This window comes from Leguminivora glycinivorella, chromosome 2 (assembly GCF_023078275.1).
Source record: "Leguminivora glycinivorella isolate SPB_JAAS2020 chromosome 2, LegGlyc_1.1, whole genome shotgun sequence".
NCBI classification, from domain to species: Eukaryota; Metazoa; Arthropoda; class Insecta; order Lepidoptera; family Tortricidae; genus Leguminivora; species Leguminivora glycinivorella.
Window position 1 is genome coordinate 13174801 of NC_062972.1, and position 18953 is coordinate 13193753.

Below are 18953 nucleotides of genomic sequence, written 5' to 3' on the forward strand. Positions count from 1 at the left end.
ACCTGCATAGATATTATTGATTGATTTACTTTAAAGATGCTTTACTTTACTTTAAATCTCGATTGGTTTTGAACTTTTCTGTAATAATGATTATAATTTTTTATTAGTAATAGTAGTTATAGCACACTTAATTCATTTTAGGTACACACTTGTTTTTCACTGTTCAAGGCTTCATGCAAACATAAAAATAATTTATAACGGAGCATTGAACCCGGATACGCTAAATCGGTGATAAAGTAATTGAGGAAATCGGGCAATTTCCATACCCTTGGGGTGAACGTGCTAAGGGCTTCCCTTTGAAGTTTTAGCGTAAAACTTGAGGTGATTAAGCTTAAACAAGTTTTTATTGTCGATTGTGAGTAGAAACTCTTCTTTGGGTGATCTTATCTTATTCATTTTTTCTTCCTTGCGTTATCCCGGTATTTTGGCGTGGCAGTACTCCTGAGAGCATGGAGTTCACTCTGGCAATTTTATTAATCCCATAATTTGGCATAGACACTAGTTTTTCTTTTAGTTTATAGAAAGCGACTGCCATCTCACCATTCAACCGATATAGGGCAAACTAAGCTCTATTGGAATTAGTATAGTTGATTCTCACCATGTTTTAAATCATCGAAATCTGGAAAATATCAAATGACCTTTACATCAATCCTGACACCTACATCAATCCTGAAGAACTCAGTGGTGTGAGCCAGAGTTAGAACCCGCGACGTCCCACAAACACTGTTAACTCATTGCTCTTCTTCTATATCATAGCTGTCCACCTTCCATTTTATCAGACAATTTTATCCTCACCAATACCAATACAACTTGGTTTACTCGATTTCAAATGAAAACCTTAGACATGGGTCAAAATGAACATGTCATTGACGGACGCACGAATATTGTAAGCGGTCAATGATAAATCACATGTTGGCCCTTGTGGGTTCCAAGGGTCGACAGTTTTTAGGCTCACTGTGAAAGCCCTGGTATTACTGCACAATAGAAACCCTGTGTTTTATAACATTATGAAGGGATGAAGACGTAAAAGAAAAGGTTAATGTGGCTGCTGGAGCGTGGACTTGAGTCATTGTTTGAATAAAATACTTGATACTAGGTACGTGTACATCTCTTTATGATTCAATTTCAACATTAAAGTGTATATAAACAATATGACTGTATAAAGTGAATTAAAGTGTATATAAATAAATAAGTAACCATATGAATTGCAACGTAAAATCAATTATTATATGTTTTTTTTTTCTTAATTGTCATTTTAATTTTTTTTTGTATTTATTTATTAACGCACAAATTAACAGTTTACATTATAACAATGTCCCACAAAACAGTCTTCACGGTTTGACTGTGGGATCGAGCAGTTTGACTGTGGCAATATTGTTTTATTTTAAACAGGTATTTTTAGGTACTTACCTATACAGGCTGATTCATGAGTCGTGAGCAGGAGTGAACAGGGTACTGGGGAGGGTCACGCTGAGCAACTTTCATAATGGGGCAACACTGAATTGTGATTATTTTTCTTAACCATGACTTAATTGATAAGTACTTAATTGATAGCTAATTATCAATTACGTTCTAATTATGACTTAATTGATGATTAACTATCAATTAAGTCATAGTTAAGAAATAAAAATATCACAATTTAGTGTTGCCCCATTATGAAAGTTGCTCAGTGTGACCCTCCCCAGTACCCTGTTCACTCCTGCTCACGACTCATGAATCACCCTGTATAGGGACAAAAAGAGATATAGGCAGGTAATGTTAAACAAAGTAAGATTTTCTTAAGAAGCTGCAAATTATACATAATATAGTTTGCCACTTATACATATACATACGCGCCGACATGCAAGCCAAATTGGACGACCTACGGCGAGAGGCTTTGGAGACGGGACTCAAAATCAACACCAGGAAGACCCAAGACATGAGGTGCAGAGCAACCAGTTCGGTACCGTTGCTCATCGGCACAGAGGGTGTGGAGACAGTCCACAAATTTACGTACCTTGGTAGTGTAGTGTCGGAAACTGGAGGGACCGAAGAGGACATCGCTTCGAGGATCGCCAAGGCGAGAGCAACCTTCGCACGACTCCGTCCTATATGGCAATCGCGGAAACTGACTCGGAGAGTTAAGCTCAAGATATTCCGGTCCAACGTGAAACCCGTGTTGCTGTACGGAAGTGAGACGTGGAAGGTCACTAAGGACATCTCGCAACGGATCCAGGTCTTTGTCAACCGCTGTCTTCGCCGCATTCTCGAAATATACTGGCCCGAGAAAATCTCCAACACAGCTCTGTGGGAACGCTGCGGTGAGAAGCCGATCAACCAGCAGATCAAACGCCGCAAATGGAACTGGATTGGCCATACGCTCCGAAGGGACCCCGACCACATACCGAGGCAAGCCCTAGACTGGAATCCCCAAGGAAAGCGAAGACGTGCCCGCCCTAAGCAGTCCTGGCGGAGGACGATCACTGCAGAAGCGAAGGCGATAGGGATGACCTGGAGCGAAGTAAAGCGCGAAGCTCAAAACCGCTCGGGATGGCGACGCACTGTGGATGCCCTCTGCCCCATCTAGGGGACACAGGACATTAAGTCAAGACATACATAAAACTAACTAACTACTGTAGATACATTATATGTTGAAACTAATAATACTTACAGTGGTTACAATTACGATTTATATCACAATTATATATGTGAGTAAATGAATCGTCTAACCACCTCATGTTACGTTAAATGGGAACATAATATTAATCACTCGCGAATACGCACAGAATACTAAGTATATCAGAGGGTAACATATGACAATCGAAAGAATTCATTGTCATATAAACAGGTGCTAAATCTTTTGCTAAATGTGATAGCTATACACAACAATAAATGACATCATTAACCTGTAACTACAGAGTAAGCAGGCTGCTTTGACGAATACGTTATTACTATTAAAAAAGTTGATTATTCTGACATTTAGATGCTGCTCCAGAGGCTCATCGATAGAATTTAAGATAGATACCTTCGGAACTTAAACGAAACTATAACTACTTATGAACTAGTGTTCCTTGGCGTCTGCGAGTTGAAGATATTATTATTCAACAAAGTTTCTTAGCGTGTCTATAATGAAAGTTGATACCAGCCAATTTTTAGGGTTCCGTAGCCAACTAGGAACCCTTATAGTTTCGCCATGTCTGTCTGTCCGTCCGTCCGTCGTCCGTCCGTCCGTCCGTCCGTCCGTCCGTCCGCGGATAATCTCAGTAACCGTAAGCACTAGAAAGCTGAAATTTGGTACCAATATGTATATCAATCACGCCAACAAAGTGCAAAAATAAAAAATGGAAAAAAATGTTTTATTAGGGTACCCCCCCTACATGTAAAGTGGGGGCTGATTTTTTTTTTTAATTTCAACCCCAACGTGTGATATATTGTTGGATAGGTATTTAAAAATGAATAAGGGTTTACTAAGATCGTTTTTTGATAATATTAATATCTTCGGAAATAATCGCTCCTAAAGGAAAAAAAAGTGCGTCCCCCCCCTCTAACTTTTGAACCATATGTTTAAAAAATATGAAAAAAATCACAAAAGTAGAACTTTATAAAGATTTTCTAGGAAAATTGTTTTGAACTTGATAGGTTCAGTAGTTTTTGAGAAAAATACGAAAAACTACGGAACCCTACACTGAGCGTGGCCCGACACGCTCTTGGCCGGTTTTTTATTTATTTATTTAAACATTACAAATTACATATAATATTTTAAAAAGCATCGTTAAAACATCGAGGTTTGTATCGATACTCCATTCCGTACTCCATTAAAATATGAATGTCATTTAGTTCCCATTCAAAAACTAAAATAAATTTAGTAAATATATGGAAGATCTAACGAGTGTCCTTAGTATTTAATAGCGGTAGATGTCGGTCACCCAGTCACAGCGAATGTCGAATTCTAATTTTCAAAACTGATTATTTGCAATATACAGCTGAAGCAATTCGTTCTCGGTCATAGACAAACAGTACCTGCGGTTTGCAATTAAGTGACGTTTCTGTAACGTACGCTGTGTCGGTACCGCATATCAAAGCGACCACAGAACCGCGAATCTTGTGCTATCCGTGGTGAATTAATAACAGTTCGAGTTCTTACGAGAGCTGAGCCTATACCACAAATGCCTTATCAGTATCAAAATTACATACATATACGCTGATGTCTCTGCTAATTATCGTCACTACGTAGCATAGTATTAATAAAGTCGCTTCCCTCTCTGTCTGTCCGGAAGTACACTGAGAGAAAAAAACAACCAGTTTATGAAACATCATAAACTGAGTTCGTTCAACAAGTTTTTTGGTTAAAATAGCGCCTACGTGCTCTTTGGTTCAAACAAAAAGTTGATTTTGTTAAGTTTATCTAGTACATTCTACAAGTTACTTGTCATTTGAATCAACAATATATTTGAATCAACAAGTCGATTTTATAAAAGCAACATGATACATATTCGCAACTATGGGAACAAATCAAATTTTGATTTAAACTTTCACGATTATTACACATAATTATTTTTAAAATCGGGACTTAATCGCGTATAACTACATATTAAACTGACCTCCAACGTTTCAAGGACGGCGTTGTCCCCGTGGTCTCGGAGAAGACTGGCTTGAAATGACATCAACACCTTCTGACAGCCGCGCGAGTTTTTCGAACTACCCGCACTTGGTTTTGATTATCAACTTGAACTGTTTGCGCACTAGGGATGTTACTCTATCGACATACAACACTGACGATATTCGATTTAACGACTGTCGATATTATTTTCCGCTTACACTTATTAATGACAGGATTCCATGTGGATGAGATCCTAAAACCTTCGTCCCGATTGAAATTGCGATGTTTTTGATTTCAATGGCTTCATGCACTTTTCTACTGTAGAAATGGCGTTCCGTGGAAAGGACTTTAGGGTCATGCAGTTCGATCCAGTGGTTTGGTCCTGACTCTAACAAATGTTCAGCCACGGCAGACTTGTTGACCTGACGATTTTTCACAGCTGCGATGTGCTCCTTTACCCTTTCTTCTATGGTGCGCTTAGTTTCTCCAATGTAGGAGCTACCACAACTGCAATCAATTTTATAAACGCCAGGTGATTGAAACGGTATAACGTCCTTAGGTGATCTTAGGCTTCCTGCAACTTTGGATAATGGCGTGTACACCGTCTTTATAGAGTACTTTCCAAGTACTGTCACACCTTTTTGTGTGTACCTTATCCGTCACACCTTTAACATACGGCAGAAATGCCGGTTGTCTGGACACCTCAGGACGTTTCCCCCTTGCCTTCCGTCTAGGTTGCCACTTTTTATTCTTGTACCCGTTCCTTCTAAGCACCTCCTGAATATGTGACAACTCATCCTTCAAATATTCAGGGTCACACAGATCATACGCTCTATTCACCAGCGATGAGACAACTGACTGCAGGTGGTGCGGGTGGTGGTGAGACAGGGCATTCAAATACCTGTCAGTGTGCGTAGGCTTTCTGTAAACAGTTAGGGTTCCGTCCACTCGACCAATCACTTTCACGTCTAAGAACGGCAAACTGTGCTGTGATTCTAATTCGTACGTAAACTTAGTCCTTGGATGAATAGAATTAAGATATTGGAGAAGTTGCTCCACCTCCTGCTTACCACCCTTCATAATACAGAAAACATCATCCACATATCGCTTCCACAACTTCACTGCCCAAGGCTGCAGATCTACACTGGCCTCGATATGCTCCATCCAGATGTTTGCCAGAACCGGTGCCACTGGACTACCCATGGCAACCCCATCAATCTGGAGGTAATGTTTTCCGCGATACAAAAAGTAGCTCCCTTCCAAGCAGTTCCTCAGCAACACCATTATTGTCTCCGACATGCCACTATCGCTCAGTTTCCTTCTGACAACTTCTAGACATTCTTTAACGGGAACATTGGTGAAAAGTGACTCCACATCAAAACTCACCATTATCTCATCTGGTTCTCACATTTGTACAACGTTTGTCAACGGTTTGTACAAACCGAAGATTGTGCTATCGCCTTTACTATAGCTCGGTAAGCAGCTATGGCAAGGCAATTCCTGAATAGATAACTTTAATGCAACCTGTTTTTAACCGACTTCAAAAAAGGAGGAGGTTCTCAATTCGACTGAATGTTTTTTTTTTTTGTATGTATGTTATAATTTGATGCAAATATTAGTATAATTAGTACTCCAAACCAAAATTACCAGGTAATTCCACCTAATGCCGTTTAATTTAACTAGCTGGTTAACATTAATCAGCTTAATCTTTAGATTACGGACGCCGCAGTCGCGCCGCGACCAGCCTGATCTATGACACGCCGGTAGTACTTGTACCGCTACCATGGGTTTTGAAGCTTTACAATACGGTACTCGACCGCGAAAGTTACTCGTATATAAGTCACTCGTCTTGAGTTTTTCTCATGTTTGTTTATAGTAAGTAACCGTTTCGGGGCGTTGTTAAAATTATCCATACAATCAATAAAGATACAACATACGTACAATACAATATTCCGTGACAACGACATCGAGTAATGTATTGTCAAAAACTCTTGGTAGAGGTTCTGATCTATGACATGCCGTTAGTACGCATATCTGTAGTTAGGTGCAGACCTGTGCACTGTGTATTTAGGCGAATATCCGTAATAAATGGGAGATTAGCGTTACATCTTATACCGAAATTAATGTCATAAAGAGTTTATACAGTCCATAGCTTCCTAAGGTTTTTATTAGAGCCTTTCATAAACCAAATAAATGTTTTTCATTGCTTTGGCGAAGAAAGAAGGAACAAAATGCATCCCTTTTTAGTATCTCTTTATTGTCCAATGTCTAGCCCATTTACGATTTCAGCTGAGGTCTGGTCGGACCTCCTCGTGAGCTGGCGTCAGGAAATGAAATCTATTCTGTTTGCCTTTGTAGTCAGGTTTAGTAGCCTCATATCTGTTTCGACATTAAACCAGTTGCTGGTCTGGTGCTATAAACGAAAATTTCTGCTAGGCAACACGGTTCACTAAAAGAAAACTACCTTTACATTAGGTACTTTACTAGTAATCAATTTTAGGCAAGCCTATGGGAATCGGCTTGTATGGATCAGCCGCTGCGGATACCTACTTCTCTAATGGCATAGACCACCGACTATACGTACAAAGACAGCATACAAATCAACTCAAAGGTCACCACACTTATGTTCTCAGTACCAGTAAAATTGTACATATCTCTGGTGACCACACGCTCTATGTAAATACTTTATAATGCGGTGTCAGCGTAGTCTGTGACTTCTAGTCAAAAATGTTTCGCGTTTATAATTTAATGTACTTACAACAATAAATAGGTATTGTGAAATCTAACGGTTTTCTTCTTTTCTAATCATTAAACTATGATTCCCATATGTATCGTGGTTAACAAACTAACCCAACATTCACCTTTCAAAACAAGTGGAAACACGATTAGAAAAGGGGTAGTTTAAAAGTTTTCACATTTGAAGTATCCAGCGGCTTGTAAAGTTGCCCGGTGCAGCTCAGTTCAGAGGCCGAGCTTACGATCCGCGATACAATTGCGAGTTGCCAGACAACGTTTGTCAAAAGTTACGAGTTTATGAGATACTTATGGTCATCGAAAGAAAAGTTTTAAATATTAGACTGATTGACAAAATACGACACAATCATACGGGAATAACCTAACCACAAAATTAAAATGTTGAAAAAAAACCCCGACCGCGACATAGTATACTGATTTTCATGAAACATGGCTAAGAACACTCCCGACTAAATCAGCTTTCAGACAAAAAAAAACTAAATCTAAATCGGTTCATCCGTTCGGGAGCTACGATGCCATAGACAGACACACACACAGACAGACAGACACGTCAAACTTATAACACTCCGTCGTTTTTGCGTCGGGGGTTCAAAACAAAAATAATCGATGCTCTCGAGCATTAATTAAAACTCAAATGGCAATGAGCAGGCCACGTCGCAAGGATGCCAGATGACAAATGGGCAAAGCGACTGGCGCTCGCTGTGTAGACGACATCGAGGCAGTGTCGAGCAACTGGCTCACAGAGACACAACACAAGACCGGGAACGGTGGAAGAGGTTGGAGACCTATACCCGAAAGGGGTTCTAAGTTCTAACCACTAATCTACACATAAGTATCTACATTTACTTTATAAGCAAAAAAATCTATGTTTATGGAATAAAAAGGCTTTTTATTTATTATGGTAATCATCGAAGGGAAATTATATGGAAGGAGAATGAGGGAAGGACCAAGAAAATACAACATCAGACAGTTTGGCTGAAGTTATGAGATACTTATGATCATAATCATAGAAGGGGAATAATGTATTAATGATGGAGAGGAAGACCAAGAAAAGTTGTTTCAGGCAAGTAGGCATGTAGGGGCAGTAGCAGTATGGTACCAGGGTATCTAGGAAACGTCAATATCGCTTATTCTTAAGCGAACGAAACGCAACTGTCGCACTAACATGGAAGAGTAATAAAGAGACAAAGCGTTTTAATTAAAGCAATAGCGATTATGACCTTAAGCTAGACCGACAGTGATATACTTAATTCGAAGTAAAGAAAAAACTGTACTGCAATGTTGGTCAGTAATATAATTATAAAGTCGATCATATTTTTGTTAAAAAAAGACACAAATAAATAAAACCTTGATGAATCTCTTCTGACTTAGAACACATAAGCTTTTAACTCAACGGTCAGCGGATTTCCTCTTATAGAAAATTTCCTGTAACTTTTCGCATCAAGAAAACGTTTCCAGCCGTCTTAGTCGAGACTGGCACTCACCGCTTATCTTTGCTCAGCACAACAGTTGTAATTTGTCTTACTTTATTATACTACATTGAGTAAATTGGACTGTGGATTGTGTAAGGGAAATTACAGATGTAGCACAGCCTTAACTCCCTACCCAGACGTGTAGACACACCCTCATACACACGTCTGTGAACGCCTTAACATTCATACACTCACCATTCATCACATTCACTCAACCAATCATTCACACACCTCGCGTGCGCCATATTATTTCAGTCCGAATCCGTTTGCCTTTGAAGAAAGATGTAAGGTCGCGACCTTACAACTACATGTAAGTGTCCTTCTCCTAGTTGTTTTGCGTAAATCACGGGACCCCTTTGACCATCCCCGGTTATACGTGGCGCCCAGCGTTTGGATTCGTGTTGCGAAATAATTATCGGGAATCGCGTATTACAAAATGCCACCCAAAAAAGATATGGCCGCCGCCGATCCAATTTTGGAATCCAGTTCGAAAACAAAAATTTTGCCTTCGACGTCAGAGTCAACATTTAATTTAACAATGCCGCAAGAATACCTAACAATATTGTTGCAACAAATGCAACAATCGCATAACGAATTATGCGAGAAGTTAGTGACGGCAACTCAAGCGACATCATCGCATCAACGCGACATCAGACACTTCGCCGGTTGCAAACTCAGCTTTAGCGGAGCTGAAGATTCGGTAGAAGACGCGTTAGAAGTTTTCCTGGACGGCATACAAACATACAAAGACTGTGCAAACATTTCTGATGAAAATGCACTACGCGGATTGTCATTTTTGTTCACCGGACTCGCTGCAACATGGTGGAATGGCGTACGTAAAAATGTCAAATCATGGGACGAAGCCATTACCGACTTGCAACACGCTTTCGGCAAACGAAAAGCCCCTTTCCTCATACTTCGAGAGATATTTCGCGAAGAACAAGGCGATGAGAAAACAGAGATTTTCATTTGCAAAATTCGTGCATTGATAGCCCAGCTGCCATATTCGCTCGAAGAACAATTTCAAATTGACATGGTCTATGGTTTATTAAACCGTCGGATACGGAAACGAGTACCCCGCGATGACATAAAGTCGTTCAACGATCTATTACGAAAAACTCGATCGGCCGAAGACTCACTAGCCGAAGTGAACGAGAAGAACGGAACGACCTCCGTGAACGCATCGAACGTCAACGCTGTCAATGTCCGAACTGTCAATCGAAATATTGGAAATAACGACCGGCTTTCTGAAAATAAAACAACGTTTGCTGATAATAAACAATTTAAACCGAAATCCAGTGCGCGACAAAACACTACCAGTGAAAATAAAGTGCAGAACAATACGAACCTTGACGCGAAATCCAAACAAAGTCGTTTTTGCAATTATTGTAAGTTATTCGGACATAATAAAGAAAATTGCAAATGGTTACTCGCGAAACGTTCTGACGCGCCAGTTTCTCCTTCGGACAACAGTGACAATACAAAAAGTGAAAAGTTTTCGTGTTACGGATGTGGATCACCCGGCGTGGTTCGCGCCAACTGCCCGCGATGCAAGCAAGATTCGGGAGCTGCAGGAAGCAGCACGAATGCCGCATTCTGCGCATTCTCAACCGAAGATCCAAGCGCTGCGACGGAGCCTACACCTGTCGATATGTGCGCGCGCGAGACACACACACACATTAACACACTTTCAGATACATCAACTGATGAACTTCTACGGGAACAAGTCGACAAACCGCGACCTATTCTTCCCATTACCGTCTGCGGACGTGAGGGTCGTGCCGTCGTCGACACAGGTGCGAAGAGGAGTGTTGCAGGTGAAACCTTGTACAAATTAATGAAGAACTGCGGTGAGTCATTTACCTCTTCCACTTTGAATATTAGATATGCCAAAGGGCATTCCGAAATAGAAGATATACTATCTGTAAACACTATTGTCACGTTAAAAGGTAAAGCCATACCTATGAATTTTATAATTTTCCCTGAAGCTACCAACAATGAAACTTTGTTAGGCATGGACTTCATTTTCAAATCAGGATTACAAACTGATTTTGATAACCATACCTGGAGCTTCAATGGTGAACCTGATATCCAGTATGAACTACAGTATGAACGCGAACCTGTAGCCATAGCTACATGTAAACCAACCGAGACATCTCAGGCACTTCGAGATAATGAAGGTACTTCACTCAATAATGAACAACGGGACAGATTGTCTTCACTCCTTACCCATCACCGGGATACATTCAATCTAGGGGGAGAGCCAACCACTTATGCTGTCCATCATATTGAGTTGATTAACAAAAATGTAAAACCTATCTCTGTACCACCTTACAGATTACCGGAGCCTAAGAAGGAGGCCCTGCGAGTGGAACTTGAGAAGATGCTGAAGGATGATGTCATCGAGGAGTGTGAGTCTCCATGGTCCGCTCCCGTGGTTTTAGTACCCAAGCGTGATAACACTATCAGAGTCTGCATCGACTATAGGAAACTGAACCAAGTCACCAAGCCTGATAGATACCCACTTCCGAGAGTGGATGACATACTACATAGTACTGGTAAATTCAAATACATATCAACCTTAGACTTACGAGCCGGTTACTGGCAGGTACCAGTCGCAATGGAAGACCGTGATATAACCTCTTTTGTGACACCACTAGGAATGTACCGCTTTAAGCGTATGCCTATGGGATTAAGAAACTCTGGAGCTACATTCCAAAGACTGATGGATAGATTTCGGTCCAACCTTCCCAATGTAACAATACTGGCTTATCTTGATGACGTCCTGATCCTCTCAGATAGTTTTGAGAAGCACCTCCAAGACCTGGAAGCTGTTTTCCAGAGACTCAAACTATTCAAGCTGCGAGTGAACAGAGAAAAGAGTACATTTGCCTGCGAATCAGTGAAATACCTCGGACACATTTTGTCAGCAGAAGGGATTCAACCTGATATCGACAAAACTAAAGCCATCAGTGAGATGAAGGAGCCACAGAATGATAAACATCTGAAGACTTTCATCCAGACTTGCTCCTGGTTCAGAAAATTTATACCAGACTTTGCGAAGATAGCAAGACCACTGACAATGTTACTTAAGAAGAACCAAAACTGGATCTGGGGAGAAGATCAAGCCAAAGCTTTCCAAGAGTTGAAGAAACGCCTGACATCCGCACCAATACTACGGCAAGTTGATTATACCTTACCTTTTACACTTAGAGTTGACGCGAGCGGATACGCCTTAGGAGCTGTGCTGCTCCAAGGAGAAGGCTATGACGAACGACCAGTGGAATATGCGAGCAGATTACTCACGAGCGCTGAACGGAATTATTCGACTACAGAACGCGAAGCTCTTGCAGCCATTTGGGCCCTTGACAAGTTCCGTGGGTACATCGAAGGCTCTGAAGTTACCCTTGCCACTGACCACCAACCATTAAGATGGATTTTAACTCTTAAGACACCTACAGGACGCCTTGCGCGATGGGCTCTGAAGATACAGGCCTATAACCTGAAAATCGAATATCAACCCGGAAATAAGAATGTTGTTGCCGACGCTTTGAGCAGACCAGTATGTGATGACACTACTAAGGATTCCTGTAATTTATGCAGTGTTATAGTAGATATACCACACATGTCACCTACCGACCTACGGAGCACACAAGCGGAAGACCCAGAAATTTGGAAGATTGCTAAAGATTTCGAAAACAACAACATAGAAGCTGCTACACACTGGACTGAAAAAGGTTATTATATGTCACAGGGAGTGTTGTATCACTTTAACCCTGACGTTGAGAGCGAAGATCCTCAACTTGTCATACCACAGTCCATGAGAAAGGAGATTTTGAAGGAATTACATGATGCTCCTACAGCCGGACATAACGGAGTTGAAAGAACATATCAGCGAGTGAGTCAAAGATATTATTTCCCTGGTATGAAGAGATATATAAGCGAATACATTAGAGACTGTAACGAATGTCAGCGCTACAAACCATCCAACTTGAAGCCTGCAGGGTTACTACAGACACCTGTACCAGCTCAGAGATTTGAGGTACTAGCAATAGACCTATTTGGACCTTTGCCTACTGGAAGTAAGGACGAACGATGGATTTTTATTATAGAGGATACTGCAACTAAATGGGTAGAACTCTTCCCATTAACTATAGCAACTGCAGAAGCTTGCGCCAAAACCCTGGTTGAAGAAATTTTCCTCAGATATGGTTTTCCCAGGAGAGTAATATCAGACAATGGTGTACAGTTTGTGTCACAAGTCATGCAGAAAGTCATGCACACCCTAGGAATAGAGCAGAACTTGATACCTCTATATCACCCAGAAGCGAATCCGGTCGAGAGGAAAAATAGGGATTTGAAAAGTCAACTGGCTATCATAGTTGAAGGGAACCACACTAACTGGCCTAGCGCACTACCCGCTGTACGCTTCGCCATGAATAGCGCCGTTACTCAGAGCACCGCGAAGTCGCCTGCTTACCTCGCCTTCGGGAGAGAGATGCGATCACCGGTAGAGAACAGACATGACCTGCGAGCTGTTATCCAGTCAGAGAACTTTATACCTCAGATAACACCCTACCTGTTGAAGCTCAGCGATGATCTCATCAAAGCTCAAGAACATAATCTACAACAACAGGAACGCAGGAAGACTTACGCAGATCAAAAGCGTAGACCCCATGAAAACTATAACATAGGGGACAAGGTCCTTTTGAAAACACACGTCTTAAGTAACCAAACAAAGGGCATAACTAGCAAATTTGCGCCCCGACGTGACGGACCATACATTATTTCTAAGATAGTCAGCCCGACTACTTATATATTAGCAAACAATGGCGAAACTGTTGGTAAATATCATGTGTCAGACTTGACTACATACCATCAGAAGAGTGGTGATGAACCTGCAGAACCCATCATGCCACAAAGGAGAGAGGTAGACCGCCCAAGCGAACACCTACTACCCCTACTACTACTCCACCTGCAGCTGGTGAGAAGAAGAGAGGCAGACCACGCAAGAAGCAACCTGTGTGTCGGCCCATGGGCGAGGACGTCCCCATGGCCCGAAGGGGGAGCCTGTAGCACAGCCTTAACTCCCTACCCAGACGTGTAGACACACCCTCATACACACGTCTGTGAACGCCTTAACATTCATACACTCACCATTCATCACATTCACTCAACCAATCATTCACACACCTCGCGTGCGCCATATTATTTCAGTCCGAATCCGTTTGCCTTTGAAGAAAGATGTAAGGTCGCGACCTTACAACTACATGTAAGTGTCCTTCTCCTAGTTGTTTTGCGTAAATCACGGGACCCCTTTGACCATCCCCGGTTATACAGAAAGAAAAAAATGTAATTAAAGTGGGCACGAATATGTAGAAAATTATGCCAGTTGAGTCAATAACTGTTTTTTTTTGTAATTCTAACACAGATAAAATGTTGCAGTTAGCTGACATTGACAAATAGTAAAAAAAAATATACAAAACGAATCAACTTTTAATTTATGACTAACCATAAACTCGTCTTCAGCAACTGTTGAAAACCAACAAACTAAACATACTCCTACTACCGACCACCCTTACCGGACATCTTTGAGAAAATAATTTTTAACTCAAACTTATAATATCTCTTCAGAATTTATCTTTCAAAGACGTGGAAACTTTACATCCGTTATTTTCAAACGTGTAAATTTGAATCGTAATTTCACCATTCACCCTACGCCAGTTCCCAAAATTATTGCTCTGACTGCTGGGTTTAGAGCAAAGCCCAATATTTATTCAGCCAATGCAAAGGCCAGGAGGTTGCAGTCGACAGTAGACGGCAATAAATTCTAAAGACAAGATTAAACTTGTCAGGGGGCCCCATTAACTTAACGCAAATTTATGCAAATACCTCTCTTGTTAATGCGTCGGCGAATGCGGAGATGTTTTTGTTGGAGGCTTTAATAGTTTCGTAAATAGTTGATAAAGGCGCTCCGCTCCATCCATCAATCGCGTAGCGTAATATCCCTCGATAAGGGTAAGCGTGCACTACTATAGGCAGCTCTTAGAGATGAATATACAATTTAGTGTTATCAATGAAAACAAAACTAACATGATGTCATCTCAAATGTTACATCTGCTGTCACAAATGCTGGTTACTTACATGCTACAGGAGCTAACACAGTGGCGTTTCTAATGGGCTGTCAATGCGCATGTGACACCCTTGAGTTGCAGGCAACCATAGGTTACGGTGACCGCTTTCCATCAGGCGGACCGTATGCTTGTTTGCCACTGACGTGGTACCATATCTTATCTTATACCTTTACTTAAATGAGCAATTCTTATATATATACGATCTCGGAAACCGCTCTAATGATTTCGGTGAAATTTGTTATGTAGGGGTTTTCGGGGGTGAAAAAATCGATCCAGCTTAGCCTTAGATCCCGGAAAACGCGAATTTTCGAGTTTTCATGCGTTTATCTTTTGCGTTAGTAAACGCAAAATATGATCGTTAATTTCGCCGATCGCTCATCGGCTGAGCGCAGCTACTAGCTAATCGAATCGAATCCCGGATAGAAATAAAGTTTTTTTTTTTTTTGTATTTAGTTTTTTTTTTATCTAAAGACGTGATATAACAAAATAGAACAAATATTTAAAAAAAAACTGGCAAGAGAAACTACGCCCTAATAGTATTATTTGAATTGTAAAACTAGTACTTACCTATACATATTTATGTATAAAAGACGACATCGTTGACACAGTTATAAATAAGAGGGGCCACGAGCTAGGAAATCAAACACAACTCTTTTTTTCGAGACTACTGTGTCCCTTGCTAGACAAAGGCCTCCCCCCCATTTTTCCACTCATTCCTGTTTAGAGCAATGTCTGGTTAGTCTCTCAAAAGGAAACAACTCTTTACCGACATGAACAAAATTATGGAGTCTAAGATGACTACTATAGCCAGATAAATTACATAGTAGGTACATACACATACAGACATTTAAAATAAAACAAAGCCTACTTATTCGCATAATAAGATTACTAAACGTACTACGGATTAAAATTAAATCAAATTGATACATTAAACTTCCATGACGTGCATTGAAATGTAATGCGATTTAACCTGCTCCGTGATACTGATTGATCGGTGGACGCTTGCCTTAATCAAAGAGGATCGACTATTCTAGAGAGTTACTGTCAAAGTAAAATGTGTAATTACAGTGCATAGACAGCCATCTCTCGAGACAAGCTTAAAATTTTTGAAGCTCAGTTTTGACAATTTGGCCCATATTCTTAGCTTGATAGGTATGTGTTAAAATGTCAAATATTAATATTAGCGCCATCTAGCCGAGCGTCCCCCAAACGTGTATCGCCATCTAGGTCACCGTACCTTTTTCTATATGGTTTTAAGGTACGTTTTTTTCTTAGACTTTATCTGTCAGCTGTCTATAAGGAGTTACATACGTATGTCTTTGCCTTAATGCAAGCGGCGCCGTGTGAAGTCACACCCACACATTAATCCTACGGCATTCAATTGCATTACAATAATTATTACTAAATTTATAATTGGGTAGGATAATATTGAAATTAACTCCTTTACAAGGTTTTAAGTGCCCGTCGTAAAATTTACCAATTATGGTTAAATAATTAAACACAAATTGTATTAATTAAGAATTTAAGACTTCATTGCATCGGTCACGATTGATTTTTGACGACCGGTGTGACCTAGTCATTAGTGACTTTGTCAATGAAGCCGGTTATGGTCATGTATATGTCCTGTCTTATTTTATTTGTGAGACTTTGGTTAGTTTTGGGCTACCTAAATATACCTTTGTATAAGGTCCTCTGATATTTAAATTTGTCATTATATTTAGGTCCCAATTAAGTATATTGTTTAATTTATTCATTAATAATAATCAATAGCGCAACCACTTTGCCTTTGATAGAAATTCGGACACCTGCCACCTGCCTGAGCAAATAGTTAAACACGAACAATCGAAACATTAAATCGTTTCAACATTTAAGCTGCCAATCAATTACCTACGGTTCTAAGTCGCGCGGAGAGACCTGTGTAGGATTATAGAAATATTTAATGGACACCCTTCGGTACGGAACTCTAAACACTGTGTCATATTGTGTACGTTCAGTATAAAGCGGAGCACAAAGAAACATAAAGACGTCATTAGTATCAAATGTCACCATTGAGCGGTCTTCATTATATAAACGTTTTTATTTCCTTTGTGCCGCCATTATTTCAGCCTATACATCAATGTACCGATTAGACACTTTCCCGTGTACCGCTCGATCTATTTCATTAATCACGTCAATGTGAAAACTAAACTTGTCTGTAAGTATCAGAGGTTTAAAAACCTTATTGGTTTTGTCGTTAGGTTCACTCTTGTTGGACTGTTTGGGTGCTTGTAGATCAGAATGCGGTGTTTAGCGGGATCAGGTTGATTGATTGGCGTCGGACGGGTCAGAGATCATTTCGGCCCCACTAATTCGTTTGTACTGATTACTCTTATCGGACGTACCATTTTGAGAGCGTAATTAAAGAAACAATCGACGTTCCATCTTTTCATATAATTTTGATGTCCTATTAATTTTTACATAATTTTACTAAAATATCGGTGTCCAAACTTTGTTCGGTCATGGAGACAATTTTTGAAATTTGATCACACGATTTTTTAAATATCGCTCAATAATTTCTCCACTTGTAGCGATGTAAAGTTTACCAATAGAATTGAATAAGAGTTCATTAAGTAGATTTCAAATTACGAGCTAACCTTTTATTGCTTCTAATGGCGAAATTCAAAAATCGATCCGCAGGGCTGCATTCTGAAACTTAACCCTAAACTGTTAATAAGTATGTTCTCTACTTAATAATATTGCAAATTAAATTATTTGCGCAACCATTTCTTCTGGAAGTCGGTTACTGTAGTAACCGACTTCCTCAAATCAAATGTCAATATGCAATTTCAACCTAGCGTTGTCCCGGACTAGCACCAGGGAAATTGTTTAATCATTATTAAGTTTAATTCTTACAATATAATCTCATCAAGTCTTGTAATCATCATCTTAGCAATTTCCTGGTAACGTTAAAATATCGTTTCATAAGTATGCAAGTTGTTGTCTAATTTGCAAATGGAGTCGTGTCGTAGGCCGAGCAATTTGGCTTAAACGGCGTCTTTTAGAACATCTTCGTAGTAACCGAGCTTGGGAGCATTGGCATTTTTGGCACGTAAGGCCACGTTATTTTGCATATTTCCTACTTTACATTTAGATTTGGTGTTTTAGAATTTGTGTTTTCTAGTAACGTATAACCATTTACTTCGCCCTTTCCAATTATTTTAAGTTCTTTTGATTTGTATTTATTTAATTTAACATTTACGTAGTCGAACTATCCTAGTTAAAATAAACAAAACCTGTTGCGGATTAAATAATTTGTGATAACAGGTCACACATGTAAACATACCATAATCAATACAATCATCCATCACAGTCATCATCATTATCATTAAACAGTTTTGATGACAGGTGAAGTGAATATTTGTCTTTGGGTGAATCAACTTTTTCTTGCCTGTTATTGCCATGGTTACGGTCCCCTGAGTCACGCTGGTTTTATGCAAAATTATGGTACTGAAACTACCTATGCAAACATGCATTTTTCTGGTGTAAACAAGCCCTTTCCTTAATTTGCCACCTACAAACATGGACTACATGCATGCTTGCATATTTTTGCATAAAACTAGTGTGACTCAGGGGACCGTAACCATGGCAATAACAGGCAAGAAAAAGTTGATTCACCCTTTGTGTCTCCTTCACAAAACCTTCCTGCATGCCACTAGTCTCAGTTCCGAGGCAATCTCATCTCATCTATTTAAAACATAAATAAATAGAAATACTTATATATTATAGACAACATTCTTCGTCTGTGTTAAACTTTGTGAAAAGAAACGTAGAGCGAATAGTTCTAATCTTGTTCAATATTAGCGAAGAAAAGAAACAAAAGGAGATAGGAGACTAGTTATGGGCAACAAGTAACACGTCTGAGCATTGAGCACGGGACGCTGGCTCATACAACTCCATTTATTTATTTAAACTTTATTGTGCACAATAAAAACCTCCTAATTAGTTAAAGTTATGAATACCATTTTTCCACTACCC

The 18953-nt window shown here is 40.0% G+C and overlaps 2 protein-coding genes across 2 annotated transcripts; one reads left to right on the forward strand and one right to left on the reverse strand.

Annotated features, from left to right (window-relative positions):
- Positions 1-1840: 1840 nt before the first annotated feature.
- Positions 1841-2566, forward strand: LOC125238361. The gene has a single exon (XM_048145669.1). The coding sequence runs from the start codon at positions 1841-1843 to the stop codon at positions 2564-2566; it is 726 nt and encodes a 241-aa protein (XP_048001626.1).
- Positions 2567-3033: 467 nt separating this feature from the next.
- On the reverse strand, positions 3034-5968 carry LOC125238369. The gene is made up of 2 exons (XM_048145680.1): positions 5231-5968; positions 3034-3057 (listed from the first exon to the last, which is right to left on the reverse strand). Exons 1-2 carry the CDS (start codon positions 5966-5968, stop codon positions 3034-3036), a joined length of 762 nt encoding a protein of 253 aa, XP_048001637.1.
- Positions 5969-18953: the final 12985 nt, after the last annotated feature.